The sequence below is a fragment of the Protopterus annectens genome, chromosome 6.part0, assembly GCF_019279795.1.
Source record: "Protopterus annectens isolate FY-2018-M chromosome 6.part0, PAN1.0, whole genome shotgun sequence".
In the NCBI taxonomy this organism is placed as follows: Eukaryota; Metazoa; Chordata; order Ceratodontiformes; family Protopteridae; genus Protopterus; species Protopterus annectens.
Genome location: NC_056737.1, coordinates 1,538,021,485 through 1,538,044,818, shown reverse-complemented (window position 1 = coordinate 1,538,044,818; position 23,334 = coordinate 1,538,021,485). Strand labels below are relative to the sequence as shown.

General features: G+C 38.9%; 1 protein-coding gene across 2 annotated transcripts in view; it reads right to left on the bottom strand.

The window, feature by feature from the left end:
* Positions 1-23,334, bottom strand: part of PRDM5 (PR/SET domain 5) — a 2,968,604-nt gene that overhangs the window by 1,219,230 nt on the left and 1,726,040 nt on the right. For both annotated transcript variants that reach the window (XM_044074997.1, XM_044074998.1), the window contains one exon: positions 540-633. In XM_044074997.1, coding sequence (XP_043930932.1) covers positions 540-633 — 94 coding nt within the window. The remainder of the gene's footprint in view (positions 1-539; positions 634-23,334) is intronic.

Here is a 23,334-nt window from a genome sequence, read left to right as displayed (position 1 = left end):
TGCAGCCAGTGTAACTAGATGGATAGATTGCTTTATGTCGAATAAGAGACACTGATCTAGAATCCTAACTCATCTCCATGCAGTGTAAACCAATGGTTAATAACGTTCAGTACAACACATTTAGAAAATCGTTACTATCTAGGGAAAACAGGATGGGTAAACAAAATCACAGCAGGATACCTCTTAGTAGTTCATTATCTTTAATACCCCTTCAGATTTTCCCATCCTCTTGTATATCAATTAAATAAACACACACATCTGGCATCTTTGTTCTTAATGTTAATCAAGAACAGACTCAAGGGATTTTGTTACAGCCACAAAGCTCATACATGCACACTTCAACTGTCCTTACATATACACAGTTTGTTTTATCTTACTTCCAAGTCTATTTGTGCAAAAGCCTTTCACTTCATCTGTTGGGGTAAACAATAAACTTCCTCAAATAACATGCAGTCAACTGGCATCATTTTCCCAAGGCACAGATGAATAGGTAATAAGGGAAGGCTGACTGACCTCTCAAGCCCTACATTATCACTTACTGTTGTGTATTAGCAGGTGTCGCTGCAGGGAGAAAGGGGTGCGAAACAAAGCCTTGCATTCCTCACACTGGAACGGCCTGTCTTCTGAGTGGGTCTGCAGAAGAAAGACAATGTAAGCAAACACTGTAGGATCGAAGGATCACAATTACATATCATTACAATAATTGATGCTAACATGCTGTTCAAAATTAGAACATGTCATCACAACACAGCAGGTTTCTGGAGTCACTAAATTTGTCTTTTTATAACGTGAAACACCCTTAATATTAACATCATAATACAGTGCCATAAACAGAAGGATAATTGTGACTGTGGTTTGACAAAGATATGCTTAAAACAGAATAGATATTTGGGCATAAAGAGAAACAAGGAATATGTTGTTATTTTTCAAAAATTACTAAGCGAAAAGACAGAGAAAGAAAAACATCGTAGTTTGGGCTTTTAAACTGACCCCTGTGAAATGCCAGAATAATGTTTGCCGATACCATTTTTACTCTTCTGTTATACCTCCTTTTGAAAGTGTCACCTATTTACATTAAACACTGACTATTAAGGAATAACATTTAGACAGTGTTGGCATATAGCATATCATTTGACTTTTTGGAGAAATTACAGGTGAGGTGGGACAGGCAATTAATTGTACTTGGACTTTCTAAGTCAAATCAATGTACAGAAGACACAACTTTCTCTTGAGTAATAAAAAAACACTGTAAAATGAAAATAATCTTTAAAATGATATATGTATTTATGTTTACAAATGCAGGTATTTCAATAATCCTTCCATGAGTTAAAACTCTCCTGGGAATTCATGAAAGCCCTACCACTTCTCATTAAAAGCTGAGGTAAAATGGGCCGGTTAATACAATACAGTTTGCGATTCACACATGTTAGCTGAGATGAGCAGAGACCTCACTATTGGCTCACATGCATGCCTATGAATTGCAGCTGACTACTGCGAAGTGCAGATCAGCACTTCCTGCAGTAGCTAATTGTGGCAGCCACATTGCGCAAACAAAGCTACCCCCCATCACTCACTGACATACATAAGTACACATTCAGCACATACACACGCACCACAGTCCCCTTATCTGTCCCTGCAATGACGGACATTGCTGATGTCTCCTTTTCCAGACCTAGACCATCAGGGAAGGCCACAGTCCCATGTCATGTCATATCCCTTAATCCCTGGTGAGCAGTGCCCCCCACACCCCCAGTATCCATACTGTTAAATGCAATTATGGCAAACAAGTTAATGGCTCTTACCCCCCATCTCTGTACAGTTAAGTGCAATTATGGCCCATGAGTTTAAAGTAGTCTCCCTGGTTTCCAGTGGTTTCCCCATTCCCCTGGTCCCTGTACTGTTTTAAGGGCTGTTATGGTCCATAAGTTTAGCGGAGTCTTCCTGTTATCCAGTAATCCTCCATTCCCCTGGTCCCTGTACTGTTTTAAGGGCTGTTATGGTCCATAAGTTTAACGTAGTCTTCCTGTTATCCAGTAATCCTCCATTCCCCTGGTCTCTGTACTGTTTTAAGTGCTGTTACGGCCCATGAGAAGACATGACAGAAGGCGTCATAAGAAATCTGGGAACACAGGTTGACAGCAACCTCTCTTTTGACCACCACATTGCCACCGTGGTCAGAAAGTCCTTCTATGTGGCACATCTCATTACTAAGGGTTTTGCATCCAGGAAGAAATAAGTCTTTGTCTCCCTCTTCTCTTTCCTCATTAAGCCAATCATCGAGTACAATGCCCCATTTGGCATGTACCTCACTAGACACTTGCAACAACTGGAGACGCCGCAAAAGTATCTCACAAAGAGGATCCTAGGCATTAAACACGTCCCATATGGACTCAAAAATCTCCAACTATTCTCTGTCTCATATCGCCTACTTAGAGATGATCTCTCCTTGATTTACAAAGCCATGTCTGACACAGCACTGTTAGAAATGCTATATCTAAAGAAATCCCAATCCCTCTGCACTACACACTCTAGAGACCTCAACCTCATTACCACAATCAAGAGAACAAGCTGGAGAGACAGGTTCATAACCCAGAGACTAACCATGCTATGGAATAGGCTTCCCATACATGTCAAGCAGAGTGCCTCACTGGCCCTCTTCAAGAGAAATCTTGATGAGTGGATGGAAAACAGAAAATTCACCCCTGGAATCACTCCAGTATCTCTACTCGACAGAGGCTCTGGGAACTAAGGACGGGTGGCACGATGCCAGGGTAATCCTATGAGCTAGGCTTGTAAAAGGCTCCAGGGCCATTAGACTAGTGCACACCTATGAACCTATGAGTTTAGCGTAGTCTCCCTGGTATCCAGTGGTTCCCCCATTCCCCTGGTACCTGTACTGTATTAAGTGCTGTTATGGCATATGAGTTTAGAGTAGTCTCCCTGGTGTCTAGTGCCCCGCCCCAGTCCCTGTACTAAGTGCTATTATGGCACATGAGTTTACAGGAGTCTCCCAAGTGTCAAGTGGCTTCCCCAACTCCCTGATCCCTATACTGTTTTAAGTGCCATTACAGCATTAGTCTTATGCATTAATCCTGCTGGCTAATTGTCCCCCCGCCCAATCACCTTACTGTTTAAGTGCCTTTACAGCACAAGTCTTATGTACTCCCTGGTGGCTAGTGTTCCACCCTTCCTCATATTGTAGTAATCCCTGGTAGCTTGTAGTCCTCCCACTCAGAGTTGTAGACTCATACTTGCTACTGTAAGGGTGTGTGAAGTTAAGACAGTCACCCCAACCTATACTCACTCGCACATACACATCAAACACGTGTACACACACATGCACATAGATTAATGTGCACAGCCCCATACCCACTAGATCGCACTCTCACTCTCATTCATTCACATACACATGCACACACCCACCTGACCTCCTCACCAACTCTCCAGTCACTACTTCCCAGGCAGACACACACTCAAGCACCCCTCACACACACTCACTGCTCCTACCCCTATCTTAACATGAAACTCCCCAGCACCTCTACCTGGAACTACCATGATGAATGAACACTTGCGTGGTAGCAGCCACTGTGGAAATATACAGGGGAATCACTTGGCATGCAGATGTCTTGTTGAAGGCAGTTCTAGGGAGGGAACACATGGCTAATTAGCATGCAACAAACACAGCCACAGAAACCACCCTAACACGGTACTGCAGGTCTTCTTTCTAAAGCACTGCATTAGGGCTGTCTTTGAATTTGAAAAAGGTTACCATGACTTACTTTTATGAACTTCCTCACCTGTCTTCGTGAAGGTTATTCAGAATGTAGCATCTCGCAGTGTTTACATTCTCAAAGTTTCTTTCCATTTTAGTGGAGATTTGTTCATTAACAAGTGGCCTTTTACTATTGATGTTTAATAATTAATAAAATGCAAGAGACTCATGTCTCATAGCAAAAGAAGCAACTCATGCAAGACACTTAACAAATGAGTAGCTAAGCCGCATGCCAAAGCATGATGATGTTAAAACTGCACACATTTAAGAGGACAAAATATACTGTATATCTCTTTACAGCGACAAGTCTGTCCTAAGGAACTAGTGTCTGAAGAAAACCACTCATTAGCATGTGCAACAAAATCAAAAACAGCTGCAATATTTCGTAAACTCATGATTCAGCTAACATCTTCCTTCACAGCGCAGAGCCTGAGATCACTACATCTGACCCCAGTGCTGCAGGATCTCTGCAGCAAGGCCCGACTCCCAAATGTTTTCACTGAGAAATTTGCTGTGTATTCATTTCAAATAGTCAAATACATGCCTGCCCTGTGCTGGAAAAAGCTTGCCACTGTCCTTTCACTTGACCAACAGATTACACTGTATGTGCCAGTTACTTAGTCTCCCTTGCTGCCAGATTTCTGCATTCAGGAAATGAAAGAAGTTATTCTACTTTGAACCTCTCCCCGTTAGCTGCTTTGCACTGGCTATAAACTGATTACTCTGTTAGAATTTGACTAGAGTGTAGGAGGGTCAATTGCAGTAGAATGTATTGCTAAATATCCCCTCACTGTTGTCTCCTCTTTCATTCAGTCACCATCTGTCTTCATAGTGCAGGTATGTGTCAAATGTTACTACATTTCTATTTGTTCTAAGACTGTGTAGAACAATAAATAGACCCTGGTACTGTGTTGTAGTTGATTAAATTTCATTCAGATTAGATAAGGTTTATGTATGTTGAGCCTATGCCTTTTAACAAGTCTGTAATGTCAGTTGCTAGTGTTTTAGTATATATAAAACTCTTTTGACATACTGGTTAATCCCATGAATGTTTACTAAGTGAAGGTTTTATATTGTGTTTAATCAGTGTAGTGCTATATTATGATATCTTGCTCTATGCAGCTCTATACACACTGCATTACTCTGTTTCTCTGTCAGTATACCTCCTGCTAACCTATGTTGAGTTTACATTCATAAACGTTCTTACCATTTCTCTACTCTTAGACTTTTCCCATATTCTTTTGCTCTTACTCACCATGGTCCTTTCACCATCTCTTTTTTATAATAAATATTAACTTTATTGTCTCAATATACTGACAGTTTAGAAGAGTTTTTCACTTTTCTTTCCTTTCAATGCCTGTGGTCAGTGCATCCAACCCCAAAAATGCTGGAGTTCTACCACAAGGTCCAACTCCCAAAGATTTTCACTGAGAATTCTGTCATTGTACAATGTAAGCAAATTTTACTTGAAGAACCTTGCTAAGTATTATCTTCAACTAATCAAATACATGCCTGCCCTGTGCTGGAAAAAGCTGGTCACTGTCCTTTCTCTTGACCAACAGATTACCCTCTATGTGCCAGTTACTTTATCTTCCTGGCTGACAGGTTTTTGCATTCAGGAAATGAAAGAAATACTTCTCTACTTTGTACCTCTCTGTTAATTATTTTGTATTGCCTATAAACTGATTATTCTCTGTTATAAATTGACATGAGGGCCAAACCATGCTCTGCTTTAGCTGATGACCTTCCAAGTGAGTACCTTAAAACAGCAGACAATAACATTGCCTATCCTGTCTCAATATTTACAAATAGGTCAGTTCAAGAACCCCACATTCCCTCTCCCTGGAAAAAGTCACGCACTATCCCTCTGCACAAAGGAGAAAATTCAACAGACATACTAACTTTAAACCTATAGCAATCATTTACCCTTCTCCAAAATACTTGAAAAATGTACTCAAAAACAACTGCTAAACTATCTCCTGCAGGAAGAACTCCTATCCCCCACACAACATGTTTTTTGCCCTTAACACAGTACTAACACTGTACTTCTAACCTATATAGGTACTGTCAATAAAGCTAGAAATAACAACAAACTAGTCTCCTCTATTTCTAGACTTGTCTAAAGCTTTCACCACAGTTTGTCACAACAAACTTCTACTTCAAATGTCCTCATCAGGACTCTCAGCCCACCCTTATATGGTTTAAAAGCTCTCTAAATCTACCATAAGCCATCTTTCTTTCACTTCATATTGCAGTTTATGTTTATGTTACACTAACTTAACTTTGATTTATCTTTAAACTGGCTAAAATTTCTCAAAATATTAAATTATTGTCATACATCTTGTATCTGTTCTTAACCAAAGTTTTCATGTTATGTATAATTTGTTATAATGATTTAAATTGTAGTTGTTTTTGTATTATTTTGAAAGACTCTAAAATTATTATTGTTTTTAGATTGTTCTGTAATACTTTTGGGCTTTTCTCCCTGGGCCTCTGTTGAAAGTGTTCCTACCCAGTCAGACTTTCCAGGTAATCAAATGTCAATAAATAAATCATTTAAAAGGATAATATACCAATATTTCCAAATACTGCATCATTTCTATTTAAATAGTCCTCATTTCGTAAATACTTGAATTTTTTAACTACAGTTAAAGGACCCATTTGCTTCTTAGTACGGTGAAGGTAGAATGTATAACCACATAGAGCTGCTTACAGCTTTTCATTCCACACAGACTAGATCTACTGTTGCATTAAGCAGACTAACACAATTGATCAGAAGTTTTCTTTCAAAAGCACATTAGGGTATCCTCCAATCTAGAAAGAGACGAGTATCAGAAACTGATTTACTAATGCAAAAAAATACCACAACTTTTTTTAATTTATAATTTTTATTTAATTTTCAGTTATGCAATTCAGTAAACAGTTAATCCCTGCTGGTACACCCAGTTGATTTGATAATGTAGGTTTATCTTGTACTGTTATAAAAAGAAGTACACTAATTCAGCTGCCCAGCATTGCAGCATAAAGACTACACTTTAGACCACCCATTATATCTTAACTCAACATTCAAACCTGTCTATGCAGCCATATGGCTGCCCTCCTAAATGTGCCACATCCAAAGCCTTTTTTCAATTTGCAAGCTAGAAGGATAAAATAATAATACAAACATTTCCAAACAGGAGAAACTAAAATGCTTTAATCCCAGACTCTGCCAGGTTACATCCCATCTTTCTTTCCAATGTCTTTTTGACTAACAAAACTTAGCCAGGAAACAGCTGCCATCCATGTCAAGATCCCCCCTCCTCACTGCAACCCTTTTAAAGTCTTGCCAGTCACTGCTTTCTCTGTCAGTAATTGACAGCAGACTGCCTCGATCCATCCTCTGAATCATCCCCAAACGCTGTGTCTTTCAACATGCTTTTCAGAAATACCCAGGTAACAGAATCAGAAACTTTCTTAATAGCAAATAATACCATAGGTAAACCCAGATATCCCTCATTTCCACTCCCTTATAAACATTACTAACCAACAGTTATCTGTGGATTGCCCATGTTTTACAAAGCACATGTAAATAACTGAATAACATTCCTTTCAGACCCATGTGATTTTAGAATCTGCACTGATGAGTGAGATGGATCCATACAGTTCCAAAGGTATAACAAGGATTTTCAGATTTCTGCTCACATCTCCCACACTGCTGCCCACAATCCCTTCATAAGCTTGTAGTCCTTCTTCCATCTTGCAATGCTCACTTCACCATACTGCCCGTCTTCAATTCATGTCATGTCCCTAAAGTGGTATACAGTTATCCACTGGACTAATCAAATGCATGTATTGTTTACAGTAGATACATATACATATATTGCCTGGGACACATTGTTTACTGTTTATTCTCCTACCTATTTGTTGTAAGTAGCATGTTATGCTATTGCCACTGTTAGATTACTTATTGATTACACTCTGTAATGATAACTCTGTGCATAACATATTACATTTACTGGGACTGTATTTTTTTTTTTTTGCACTCCCACATTGAGCTTTAATTTTAGCCCATTTAACGAATGGAAAATGAAAATAAAAATAATTAATATTTGCTCAGACACAGCGTTTGATGCTGCTTTATCTGCTCTCATTCTTACTCCTGTATCACAAACAGAACTGGACGTAGCACTGAGCCCATCAGCACCTTCCAGGATACAGGCTTGTTATCATAGAATACCTCCCTTATTAATATTCTCTATTTATGATCTATCAGCCACCTCCCTCTTCATCATAACAACATGGACTCCATTTATTATGCCTCCAATAATGTACACAAACTTATTATATGGCCTGGTTACAGTCTGCCATCTTTTGCATTGGTCTAATTGGGAATTAACAACTTTCTTTATCAATTCCCATTTAGTCCAGTACTGTAGTAGTGTGTGGCAAGGTTTCAATGTGATATTGTCAAATGAGGAAGTTTCTCCTTTTCCCCACTCTTGTGCAGTCTTGAGATAGGTATATATACTTTATCTGTTTTTTTACATTGTTTCTGATGATAGATTCCACTTATAATTTTTCAGTGGAATGTATCTTGACAATGTGTTTTAAGGATGGTACATGCTATATTTCTCCTAGTATCATAGACCAGTGGGAAGCCCAGATACACCCTATTCACCAATTTTCCTTATTTCACTCAAGACAACAGTGGAAAGATGAATTCCGAGGCAAGAATAGATAAAATAGTTAATTTATTAAGCTCTTTCATCCCCAAGAAAAAACTTCTTCAGAATAAACCATACTCCAAACCTACCTTCATTTTATACCACAGCATACACCCAGTGATTAAATTATTAGTAAACAACTTAAAGGAACATACACATTTCATTAACTGAGCAGGTTGATGATAAACCACACAAACACCAGCATTTAAACTTCAACATAAAAAAATCATAATACAAACACTGCTTTTAACCTTAAAATAGAACTAATGGATATATTATCGTTTAGACCAGGATATACTGTGGCATTTGTTCGAAGCTGCCACTGTAACTCTTTGAACTCAAGGTAAGTATTAACTGGTCCACCCCTGTGGCCCCCCCCCCTGTCGACATGGCCAGTAATTATGAATTTAAAAGAATGACCATCAAACTTTTGAATATGTGCAAAAGGGGCATTCTTGGTCTCCTTTTTCACTATGTCATACCTATGTTGATAAATTCTAGTTCAAAAACAATTCTTAGTTTTTTCAACATAGAAACAGGTACAGTTTTGACATATTGCTAAATAAACAATACCTTTTGTATTGCAGTTGTATCTCCTATATAACCTTATGGTACCAAATTGCCCTAGTTCGACTTCATTAGCTTCCAGTATGAATTTACACGGTGGACAATGCCCATATTTTCTCATCCCCCCAACTGTTCTGGGTATTTAGCTTTCTCCAACATGTTTTTTATACACACATCCTTTTTGTATACAATAAGTGGGTTTGTTCCAACAATCTTAACATACTCAGGGTCTAAGTCAAAGACCTTCAATTTTTGTATATCACTTTTTTGATGTCAGCAAAATTATTGTTAAAAGTTAACACTAAAGCTTTATACATCCAGTTGTTTTTTGTATTAATCTGGTTGTTCAGGGGTATTTGGCTCCCACTGATACCCAACAAAAGGGTGTACTGAACCCCTGTCCTTTTTTCCTTAACTTCCTTAAATATGTTATTAAGAAAGAAACAGGACCGACACTCGATTAAGATTGATCCATTTTTTTAATATATCCATAATACTACAGATTTTCTAAAATTTACTATGACCCTGTGTGAAGATGTGACCTTATTAAAAAAATAAAATCAATATTGTATACAAAAAGGATGTGTGTATAAAAAACATGTTGGAGAAAGCTAAATACCTAAAACGGTTGGGAGAATGAGAAAATGTGGGCATTGTCAACAGTGTAAATTCATACTGGAAGCTACTGAAGTCGAACTAGGGCAATTTGGTACCATAAGGTTATATAGGAGATACAATTGCAATACAAAAGGTATTCTTTATTTAGCAATATGTCAAAACTGTACCTGTTTCTATGTTGGAAAAACTAAGAATTGTTTTAGAACTAGAATTTATCAACATAGGTACGACACAGCGAAAATGGAGACCAAGAATGCCCCTTCTGCACATATTCAAAAGTTTGATGGTCATTCTTTCAAATTCATAATTACTGGCCATGTTGACGGGGGTGCACAGGGGTGGGCCAATTAATGATTACCTTGAGTTCAAAGAGTTACAGTGACAGCTTTGAACAAATGCCACAGTATATCCAGGTCTAAACGATAATATATACATTAGTTCTATTTTAAGGTTAAAAGCAGCGTTTGTATTAGGATTTTTTATGTTGAAGTTTAAATGCTGGTGTTTGTGTGGTTTATCATCAACCTTCTCAGTTAATAAAATGTGCATGTTCCTTTAAGTTGTTTACTAATCATTTAATAACTGGATGTATGCTGGGGTATAAAATGAAGGTAGTTGTGGAGTAAGGTTTATTCTGAAGAAGTCCATTTCTTGGGGAAGAAAGCACTTAATAAATTAACTGTTTTATTGGTTCTTACCTTGGAACTCATCTTTTCTTGTTTATTTCTATTGTGTTTTTGGTGCCATCTTTTCAAGACAACAGTGGCTAAATCATAAAATGGCATCTAAGAATTTGGAGGATTGCTCCAAATTCTGTTAATTACCTTTAAGGGAGGAGAGCAAAGTTCACTGCCTTAAACGATGTGGCTCTACCTGAATCCCTGTGTTTGCAGTGCTATCTCTGTATCTGCTCTCTATTAGTCGAGTACCACTCCAACATCTTAGGAAGGAGTAGCCAGCCTTTTCAATGGCCTCTGCATTGAGGGTGGTAGCTCATCTGGCCCACTTACTTTTCAGATTTTTTTTAACCAACCATGTCCTCGGCTTCAAGGAACAGACATGCAGCAGTAGAGACACGAGCCACTGGTCTAACTTTCCTTTTTCTCCTCTAATCCTCCTTCCCAATGTCACACTTTTTTTGTCAAAATTAAAGGGGTGAAAAATAAATTTAATGTCAATAACTGCTCTTGGGCTCCCCACACCTCTTTCTACCTGCTTCCCGCAGCCTAGCTTTTGGTCAGCACTTACTGGCTTACGAAAGTAAAAAAAAAGTATTTTTATGTCAACAAGCCATGACAGTAGTTACCTGTTTCTCAATAGATATACTGCAGGACAGATTTTTATGAAAATGTTGATGACTGTCACCTAACCTCATAAAAACTAGGGAAAATCCTTCCCAATTGTCATATCATTAGTAAGATATGGCACTAGTGCAGCAGAGTGTAATGTCTTCTCTAACACAGTCTAGATTTTTACCGGGACAATGGTGCAACATTTTTTATCCTGACACAGGTGTCTGTACCTCTTAATATATACTAACTCCACATTCAAACAATCACAGCTACTATGAAAAATTGTTCAAAATGCTAAACCTATAACCGACCTCTGCATTTCACAGAACTTTGGGGGTCGACCACAACACCATTTGACAAACCCTAACTGCAAAATCCAAGGTCAACTTAATTAACTGTAGACATAATGCACTGCTACATACATAGAGACATACAAACACAGACACACACATACATTTTATGTGCCATCAAATGAAATGTTTCCTTACACACACGCACATATTCATGTTTCTGTACAAGCACACAAACACACATTTATTTATTTATTTACCTTTGAGTTAGTTTGGCTGGATAAATGGAGTTTAAAAAAAAATATATGGCCGACATTACTTCACACTTATCAGTACAGGGACCTTTTTTACAGAAAAAAAGTGGATGGAGTTTAAAAAAAATATATGGCTGTCATTACTTCACACTTATCAATCTGTTTGTTTGTCTTTTGGCTTTTCCCGGTAAGGGGTCGCCACAGCGGAACTCCGGTCCGCTAATGATTAGCAGTAGACTTTTACGAAACGCCGAGGTGCCAGCTGGACGCTCAACCTTCAACGAAGGCACGCCCATTTACGCACGCATGTCTTTCGAACACTATCCAACCGCGGACAGGACATGCAGACTCCACACAGAAGGCACTCCCAAGCCCAGCCGAGAATCGAACGGGAGAACCTCTTGCTGTGAGGAAACAACTCTACCGCCGTACCACTGCGGCACTATTACTTCACACTTATAAGTACAGGTGCCTTTTTTACAGAAACAAAGTGGAAGTGACACGTCATTGGAGTACTTGAATGCACAAGGAATGATGTCCTCAGATAAACAGAGAAACATCGGGCAAAAGTGAACTTCAATTTGCTTCCCTTTCCAGTGGAAGCATCTCTTTTATATCTACTATACAAACCAGACTAAGGTAAAAAAAGAAAAAAGTAGTAACTAGCAAATTCTTTGAGACTGAAGCCTAGAAAGGATTTCTGGAACTGTACACTAAGCTGTACAGCAAAGTAGCAGGGGCAGCTGGCTGCCTGGGCAATCCCCCACTTAGTGCAACCCTCAAACATAGTTCAGAAGCAGTAGTTAAAAACAATACTACTTACATGATTACTGGCACTCACTGTAAGCATCACAGGTCAAGTGATCACACCACTGACTCACAGGGCCCAATCAGTGCCGCTTTTACAGTGCTGATCACACCTCAAACGACTCACAGTAGAGGCGCCCATCCCTTCATCCTGATGCCTCCCCTACAAACACACACACACACACGCACGCACACACACACACACACACACACACACACACACACACACACACACACACACACACACATGGAAGAAATGTCTGTCTTAAGCAGAAAATCCTTTTAGCCAAAAAGGCATTCTGAAGGAAAAAGATTGCCAATCAGCAAAATATAAAAGCTAATAAAATAATACCACAAAAACCATTTCAGGACTTTTTACATTTAAATTTTAGCACACTTGACTGTACAAAATATTTCTGTATTTTAACACATATCTGTGGCCTACCATGGCATATGCCTGGCTACTTTTGCTTAGCTGTATCAAATATGCAACTGTATGAACTGCAGGTCATACGCAAACTGAAAAACACACAAAAAAAATTACATTAAGGAAAGATGGTACATACAATAGGAATTTAAAGCAGCTGTACATAATTACTAAAACTCAGGTTTTCCAATTACTACCAAACCAGATTTCACTGCATTCTTGATAGTTCTGAAGGAGTGTAGCATAACTGAGATTTCCTGATGAATTGCAGAAAATATCAGGGATATGCTCATGTAAATTTTTGGATACACAAGTGAACATTTAAACTATACATACAAAAAAATGGAGCAGTGCATACCGTTCCCTGCTGCTTTGGCACTTCAATATCAATACAGCTGAGTCTTTTTATGCAAACAGCTCACTTTACATACAGTAATTCTGATAGATCACCTGACAATAACTTCCATTTTACTCTATATAGTTATAATACAACACTAGTTGTACTAGTTACATGGATTTCTTTCAAATATATTATGTATTTTGTAACAATCCTGATTTTCCATACCCATAGCAAAGATCTAGAAAACTGTCTATCGCCTCAGAGCATTTTGCTCTTTCTATATGGAAAACAAGACAAATTATTTGATGCTGTTGCTTATACTTCCAAGAATACGAACACGTTACAGATTCGGGCATGTACTCAAGGGACAGATCTCTAGGGGAAAATGAATCTAATTTTACCACTGTTATAGCACTTTCCTTCTGTGGTTAAATTTTACTTTCATTTCTAAAGCATTTCAGCTCTGTGCACACATCAATCTTTCATGTACTTATGTGCATATGGTACGGTCTTAAAAGCATAAATTTGTAGCCATCTGTCAGTGCTATGCATCATAGGTAACTTGTGTAACTTATGAGAAAAAAAAATTAACAGGACTATCCTTTAAGCTAGATAATACAGTAAACATATAAGAATAAACAGGAAAGAACATGAATCCACTTAACCTTTCCAATATTTTCTGTGCACATGGTGTTATTCTATGCCTTCTTTTTAAGATAAACAATAAAGCCAACTTTCAATTATGTCAAGATTTCGAGTGTTTATCACTCAGGTAATGAGTTATAGGGCTACAATACCCCTTCAGTAAAGAAGTGTTTCATTTCAATTGTTTAAAGTGATTGCCATTTAATTGACATGCATGCCCTCTGGTGACACTACTGTTTTCTTTCAATTTCCATATATAAACATACTTATAGTTTCAGATTTTATACTGCCTTAAGAGTGTAATTACATCTTACTTCACCCATGTTCTGTCTTTTGATAATGCATCCATATTGTCTAGGTTTTTCTTAAGATCATCTTATCCTTGGACCTCAGCTTTAAACCTTTTCAGGTTGGCGATGTTACTGACATTATGTATTACTGAAAGCTAATCACAAGCACATTCTCATATGAGATTCGTATGTACAAAGTAGCACTATTCTTCTTCTGATTGCAAGTTTTCTCCTTCTAGACTGCATTACCATGTGATACTTGTGCTGTGCACAGATTCATGTCACTGTTCATCAAATTTCATATAAGCACTATACCTTAACATAACCCTATATCCTAGGGTTTGAGCCATCACCAGTCTCTTCATCTATGTTTCTTTGCATGACATAGTACCAATAATATATTACATCTCCCCTTTCAGAAGCAAAAATAAGTGACTTTGTTTGGTAGATTTTTTGTAATATCCTTTATTAATCCATACAGATTTTACACTCTCTTTAGTAAAATTGTTATGCTTTTGCAACATTTTTGTCAGTTTCAGTTTTTTTTTTAAACTCGTGTTTCTAAGAAATATCCCACAATCCTGCTGGAGGAGTCATGTTTTGTTAGGTATTCAAATGTTATGCTACTTCAGTGGCAACGTTACTTTTCAAGAGCCTTTGCACCTGTTTTCAATGTCTGTAGGCTGACAAGTATGCAGATAACTCATAAAACTCTCAACTTCAGTTTTGACTAATCAAGCTTAACACTGTCCAAATCAAATGTGTTCTGATAATCTGATTACTCTCACAGTAAAAATACAAATGTTGAAAAACAGAGGACAGGATAGTGTCAGCCAGAAAGGAAAACCGATTAATATCATCCAGCTGAAACAGTCATATATCTGTGCTCTGAAAAAAATATTTTTCATGTCATGATTTTAGTCAGTCTAGAATGTTCAAGAAACTTGAACACATGGTACATTTCACATAAATATCATAGTGCAGTTTAGAGATATGCAATGAAATGTAGTAGTGTAAGATAATCAGAAGTATTACTTCAGTTCAGTAGTGCACTTTTCTGTCTCTCTGTCTGCCTGTCTGCAAATCCATGGGGTCATGGTAACTAGATATCCACCAAGACTGTACATACAGCTTGTCATGAAAATTAACATGAAATAAACTACACTTGTATGACAATGTGAGATACTGCCATCTTTGCCAGTGAGAATAGGGCAGTGCATGTGTAACATATGCCAGTATAGTTAGCTGGAGTTTTGTAAATACTTTTGTGCCATCTGACTGTCACATTGACTTGTACAGATGCTTGTGTTAAAAATGTATCAACAGTGTAATTATATCTGATTAAATGTTGATGTTTAAACAAAAAATCTAGAATGGAGGAGTAGAGGTTTTTGAAATTGTTTTATAGCTTTCAGATACTGCAACAGTTCTTAGCAAAACTCTGAGTGTGTATTGTACTAGAGTCATTTGACCAAATGTGATATCATTCTATAACCAGCACTGAGAGGAGGGAACTCTCACAGCAGCTTGTTTTTTTTGTTTTCTTTGGAACCTGACATAAAAATCTATGTCAGTTGATTTAGGTCAGTTGTTGTTGTTCAGTTCAGTCTGTTAGAAGCTCATCACCTTGCCTTATGGAAATAAGCATCTCAGCATCTCATCTTGCCTTGCGAATTAATTAAGTTAGCTAGGGAACAGTTATTCTTTAGACAGTCAGGAAAATACAGTGAGAATAGTTAAGCATTGTATTTTTTTCTGCATCTATGTGAATCTGTCCAACTGTGTTATTTATTTTATTTTATTTATTTTATTTTACATTTGTTTACCAGAAGTATCCACTGGGATGAAAAAAAACATTTTTAGCGTTTTATTTCTCCTGTGATTAAAACTCTGGTGTTTACTGTACTTAGATATTTAGTATTCTCATGTTTTCTACTTTATTATTATTTTATACCTTTCATTGTGACTGGTCTTTTAAAGAATACTTTTAATATGTCATGAGAGTTGTTGTTGTTGTCGTGTCTTTCGGCTTTTCCCGGTTAGGGGTCGCCACAGCGGAACTCCAGTCCGCTAATGATTGGCAGTAGATTTTTAAGTGCCGAGTTGCTGGCCCTGGCGCACAGCCTTCAACGAAGGTACGCCCATTCACGCATGTCTCCACACAGAAGATGCTCTAGCTGAGAATCGAACAGGACAATGTCTTACTGTGAGGCGACAACGCTACCGCAGCACCACCACCGCAGTATATTTTAATGTCATGAGAGTAATTGTGCTTATTTTAGTGATGCCTTGGCTACTCTGAAAAGACTGGCTGCTTTGGTTACACTATATCACTTACTTTAGCATTGATTTTATGCAGTATAATTGGATGCACTTGTAAGAGCTTGAGAGTAATTGACTGGTGGGAGTGTAGTAACCTTCTTGTCTGGGCAGAAGGGAGCAGAGCTATTAAATCTATGCCAGCCTTTCTCAGGAGTGTGTACGGAAATCAAATACCCAGGTGTGGGTGTGTCAGCTACTTGGAACTGGGACACAGTGCTCCAAAGTGAGTCTTGTTTGGGATTTGGAGAGACAGAGAGTCCAGTCCCAGGTCTGCAGCATGCTCCTGTGTTCTCTTGGGGGAAATTGTGTTTGACATAGAGAGCTGCATTTGAAAATACTGTGTAAATCCAGTTCTGTTTTAGTGACCGTCTCTCACCGGTGTCAGTGGTGAGGATTGAGGCTCCTTGATTATTGGCCCGAAGTAACGAGAGCCCGTCACAGCTTTTATCAAAATGCTACTCAAAACAGCAGGCAAACATGTGAGATGTGTACCTAAAAAGCTGAGACATCTCCAACATATGCAGTGCAGGATCATTGACTGGCTTTGTTGTTTACTGCACATTCTTACTGGCCCCAGCCCACAACCACAAAGCCACACCTGTTTAGTTTAGTGGAACTGTCCCACAGCAAATGTTCAGTCATCAGAAGATATTAGTGAGTTGTGTCTTAACTCTTCAGTCAGGTAACCACAATCTGCAGAAATAGGATACTGGCTTCTCTGCCACATTGTACTACTAATGTTCTCAGTCATATCTCATTTAACACAGGTCACACTCTGCCCATGAATGTGAAATACAATAAGGCAAAAACAAGACAGCAAAAGTATCATAATAAATGCATTCAAGAAGTGCAAGACAATGGTTCTTGCTTTGAACTGCTAACACATTTTCCACTGAGTTGTGAAGTTTTGATTTTTTTGTCTTATAAGGTGTGGACCACTATCTGCAATGTTTATACCAGGAATACCGAGAGCCATTGGTGGCTAATCCAGCACCACGTGCCACTCCATGATCTGACTCTTAAGATGAGGAACAAAAAAAAAGTCTGTTCTCTGGTCCGACCTGGCACTCCTTGCAAGTCTTCTAGATAGTGCCAGGTTCAGCGATGCACTCCTTAACTCAAGAAACCAAAAGGAAATGGACAGGGGAGGGGCTTCCACTATGAAAATTTTATAAAACTGTAGAAGCTTGCTACAAATTATCCCCACACGAAGCACTGAACCAAGTGATAAGTCATGAAAAGCAGTAAATTAATGTCTGCCAATCAGAGATGTTTGTTCAAAAGGGGCCACAGGCATGGTAATGGATTGAGCCCCCCGCCAGCAGCCATCCCAGTGTTCCATTACTTGGCTATTTCTCCCCAGTTACCATAAACACTGTTCAAACATGTCAGTGTGCATACTATTTTCTTCTTTATTTCTAGAATGATTACATATATTTGGTTTTAATTTGAAAATGATTTCAAATTTTGTAACACAAACACTGACAGCCATTTGCTACACAAAACAATACAGTGTCAGAATGAAAACAGACTTAGCATGAACAGTAAAATTCTCTGCCATTGAAATGGCATTGAAACCCACATTCAGAGAATGTGCATCTGGCCGGTGTTGGATTAAGTTTACTTTTGGGCTGTTTTGAAACCATATACTCCTTGCATATATTTTATTTTTAGGACCATGCATATATGTATGTGTTCTTTGATTCACCTTCCTTATTGTATTAAATTACATTCCTTGCATAATACAGCACCACTTGTTAGAGTGTGTTTTAAATGTATAGTTTTGAACATTTTTTCCAGTAAGCAATGAAACAAAATGTATGAACCAGTAATAATGACAAAACTGCCCGTTTCAAAACATTTCAGCCATAAAAGGCCACTCAAACTTCATTACAATCCACCAATATCAGTCAACATGCAAAATCTCTGCAGAAGTAAAAGTTATATGAATAATTATACATTAAAGAGATCTGTAAGTAATGAAGAGACTGCTGCTGGCAAACAACTGTCAGTGCTTCATTTCCAAATTCAGTTGCTGCTGCCCTTGAAGAATAAATTGCCTATGTTACATTAAAAAAATGGTAAGCTGGAAAGATGGCCATAGGGAATGGCTGGCAAACCAACAATCCCCCCCATCAACATGGTACTAGGCATCTCATCCAAAGGAGGACACACTCAGGAGAGCAGCACCCCCCCCCTAAAGTGCATTGCAATATCAGCAATCCATCTGCATGATGTGGGAGTAGACCCCACAGCCTTCTACACCAAAAGCAAGTATACTGTCTAGTGTGCTACTAACACTACATCAAATTGCAAAGCACAAACACTGCAGGCCATTTGCTACAGAAAACAGTTGCACATTGAAAACAGACAGCATGAACAACAGTAAACTTCTGTTCCCTTGAAACTCACAATTCCTTGAAAATGCACATGCACTGAAACTCACAATTCATTGAAAAATGCGCTAAAACTTTTAATATACCTCTCAACCTCTTAGCTTAAGAAATCTGGACAAAGTCTAAAATAATTGGAGGACAAAGGTCCAGAATCAAGGACACCTTTTAATTACTGCTCTTATAAACTTAGAAAGTTGCTGGAATAAAATTTTTGCAAATCTAAATGTCTGTTGCTATGTAGAGACTTCAGTCCTTAATGATTTGCCAGAAAACCACAAGTTTTATGAGGATCAAACCAAAATTATTAGGCATAAATTTGAACAGTTGAGAGGTATGACTCTTAAGTACCCTGGTAGTTGATGCACAGGATTCAAGCTTTTGTCTCCTGTAACCAAGATACAGTTTTGAGCCTCAGCAAGTTAATTAACTAACCCACCATCCCAAACTAGGGCATTTCACACACACAGAAACACACACACACACACACACACACACACACACACACACACACACACACACACACATACACACACACACACAGACACATTCTCGGAAGTGTCTCACTTCAGAAAGGAACTTTCAATTAAAAACCTCAGCTTTGGCCGGCTAAGAACTTGCTGTATTCAACTGGATGTATAAGAGAATTTAAGTACCTTTATCTGCACTTTTTTTCCAGAAAAATACAGTATTTAAATTGATTTTGACTGTGTTGCAGGAATATTAACTGAACTGGAAGTTAGTCAGTGTTTGCTGAATTTTGTTATTTGCTAGCAATTACAGGTGTGGGGGTAGCCACATTCTTTGATTTCCTGTCCTTGCCTATTTAAGTGGTACAGTGTGAAATATTTTCTGCTTAAAAACCTCAGCTTTGGCCGGCTAAGAACTTGCTGTATTCAACTGGACGTATAAGAGAATTTAAGTACCTTTATCTGCACTTTTTTTTCAAAAAAATACAGTATTTAAATTGATTTTGACTGTGTTGCAGGAATATTAACTGAACTGGAAGTTAGTCAGTGTTAGCTGAATTTTGTTATTTGCTAGTAATTACAGGTGTGGGGGTAGCCACATTCTTTGAATTCCTGTCCTTGCCTATTTAAGTGGTACAGTGTGAAATATTTTCTGCTTAAAAACCTCAGCTTTGGCCGGCTAAGAACTTGCTGTATTCAACTGGACGTATAAGAGAATTTAAGTACCTTTATCTGCACTTTTTTCAAAAAATACAGTATTTAAATTGATTTTAACTGTGTTGCAGGAATATTAACTGAACTGGAAGTTAGTCAGTGTTTGCTGAATTTTGTTAATTGCTAGTAATTACAGGTGTGGGGGTAGCCACATTCTTTGATTTCCTGTCCTGGCCTATTTAAGTGGTACAGTGTGAAATATTTTCTGCTTAAAAACCTCAGCTTTGGCCGGCTAAGAACTTGCTGTATTCAACAGGACGTATAAGAGAATTTAAGTACCTTTATCTGCACTTTTTTTTCAAAAAAATACAGTATTTAAATTGATTTTAACTGTGTTGCAGGAATATTAACTGAACTGGAAGTTTTGACTCTGCTCTTCAGTTAGTCCCACCCACCCTCCCTTTTTGTTTTGGTGTTAATCTTAGTGGCCTTGAAACTGCCCGCCCATCTTGTAAATTTGTGTTTGGATACTCCTTCTGGGCCCATCTCATTTGCTCACTCAACTGAGTGCAGTGAGATCATATTCTGATTTCAGGCACTCCTACTGTGTACAAAGAGAGCATCTGGGAAACAGAAAAAAAAATTAAGCTTGTTTCCTGCCTTTCCTGTTAAGAGGTATAGACTATTTGTAGGCTTCTGAGCCCCTAAGCCCTTCTGTGTTGGAGGGAAGCCTTCTAGCTTAGTTTTTTTCTTATAACTAGCCAGTTTTCTAGTTTCAGCACTCAAATCTGTTTCTTTGATCTCAGCACTTGTTCAGAAAAAAAAAAATTTTCATCTGCTTTTACTGTACTTGTGTTTCTACCTACTTTATTTTACTTTTGCATCATCTTAAAAGTACTCAATTGTATTTATTACTGCTTGGTGTAACTCATTCTACGCCTTTTGATTTAAACACTTGGGCTTTGGACCAGTTGTTTTGCACTGAGAGGGTTTGTGGTCTGCACTGTAGTGGCAGAACAGGTAGCTCACACCCTTCTAGGTTGGGAACTGCTGATTGAGGGCTCAGTGTCTGTTATTCTAAAAGTGTATTAATTCTGGTTTAAGCACTTGGGCTTTCAGGACAGTTATTTTACATTAAGAGGGTTCGTGGTCTGCACTCTTGTGGGAGGAGAGGCTGGACTCTGCCCTTCTGAGCTGGGAATTTCTGGTTAAAGGCTCATAGTGCATGCATATCTGATCTGCTTCTTACTGAAGTTGGTGCGCCTTGTTTGCTGTGGCATAGACTGGATTCAGGCCTGCTGGATCTAGCTTTGTGTGTGTAACTTGAGCACTAATCCAGACATTCTCTAAAGTATTCAATTGTATTTATTACTGCTTGGTAGTAACTTGATTAAAGTGTAGCTATCATTCTAAGTCTTTTGGATTAAGCACTTGGGCTTCAGACCAGTTGTTTTACATTAGGAAGGTTTGTGGCATGCACTGTGGTGGCAGGACAGGTAGCTTTCATCCTTCTAAGTTGGGAACTGCTGATTGAGAGCCCAGTGTTTGTTATTCTTAAAGTGTATTAGTTCTGGTTTAAGCACTTGGGCTTCAGGACAGTTATTTTACATTAAGAAGGTTCGTGGTCTGCACTCTTGTGGGAGAAGAGGCTGGACTCTGCCCTTCTGAGCTGGGAATTTCTGGTTAAAGGTTTATAGTGCCTGAATATTTGAACTGTATCTTACTGAAATTGGTACACCTTGTTTGCTGTAGCATAGACTAGATCCAGGCCTGCTGAATCTAGCTTTGTTTATATGCTTGTTGTTTGTTTGCTTGTTATTTCCCTGGAACGCTAATTCCACCTAATACGCGGCTTCTCAACGCTTCTGTGGATCACTAGTGATATCTGCATTGCTTACTGTACTTATTTCCTTGTTTCACTTGAAAGAAAGTTACTGTTTATCGTTTTTGCATTTAAGTTACCTGGCACTTGCTCACTAAAGCAATTATATAAGTCAGCACTAAAAATTAAAAGCACTACACCCTCACTCCCCACTGGCCCTTGTTTTCAATTATTAAGGAATTCCCAATATTATTCTAGCATGTCCAAAGGTCAGTTGTCAATCTCCTCTCCGGTCCGGCTGGTGAATCTGGGAATCTTGAGGCAATGTTACAACTGCCTCATGTACACAGACAACCCTCTCCTCCTCCCAACAAATTCCAACACATGTGAGAGATGCAACCATATAGCCAAACTGGAGGCTAAGCTCTCTCAACTCAGTACTGGCATAACCAGTCAGGAGGAGAAGGAAACCACACTCACTACAATTCCAGTCTCACATAGACCTACCACGACAGCAAACCAAACACATAATCACACAAAAACATACTCGGAGGCTCTAAATAAAGATCTGCATAAGCAACAGAGACCTGCAAAGCAGTCACCCAAGCAACCGCTTCCTCAAAACAAAACACGTGCAACACATATCTCACAAAGCCAGTGTGCCGAACAGTCACAGCCCTTAAGACTAAACAACACACCTGATACACTTGTAATAGGTGACTCTATCATCAGGCACACTGACGTCCCGCTCACCAGGCTGAACAAGGAGAGGGTCACGGTGAGCAGCCTGTCGGGCGCTAGGATCCGCCACATAACACAAGCACTCAGGTCACTCCAAGGCAAGTACAAATATGACTCAGTCATTGTCCATGCTGGTGAGAATGACCTGAGACGTACCTCCCTGGACTACATGAAAAGAGACATAAAGGAGCTCTCTGAGCATGTAGCCCAGGCCGGTATAACCCTGACCTTGAGTAGCATCTTACCCTCGCCAAGAATAATGCCACAATATGAAGACAAGATGATCAATTTCAACAATTGGCTTAAGTACTGGTGTCATTCAAAGGGGATCCAATGCCTGTCAGCTTGGGATGATATGCTCGACAAGCCACGATGCTTCGCTAAGGACGGCTTGCACCTGTCACCCCTGGGCTTTCAGATATTGGCAAAGGCTCTTGCTACCCCCATAGTGCTTTTTTTAGGCAAGGCTCAAAAGACAAACCCACCTCCCTAGGTATCACAAGGGATAAGAAACTAAGAGTAATGCTACTCAACGCCAGAAGTCTAAACCTCAAGATGCACGCACTCGAAACTCTCCTTAGCATGGAGAACATCGATATCTGTGCAGTAACAGAAACCTGGTTCAGGGCTCCAGAGAGCACCCCAGCACTACCAGGTTATACCTCATACCATGCTTTTCGGCCCCAAAACTTGGACCGAACCACAAAAGGAGGGAGTATCGATATTCATCAAAGATACCCACACCTCCACGTTGGTGGCAAAGCACGAAGCATCAGAGACTATCCATGTGCAACTAACAGTGGGTAAAACTGCCTTCCAGTTTATAGCCTGCTACAGACCACCCTCCCAAACCCAGGAACCCCACTCGGCCTTCCTGAGAACACTGGAAAATATGAAGGTCTCTCCAAACACCATTATATTGGG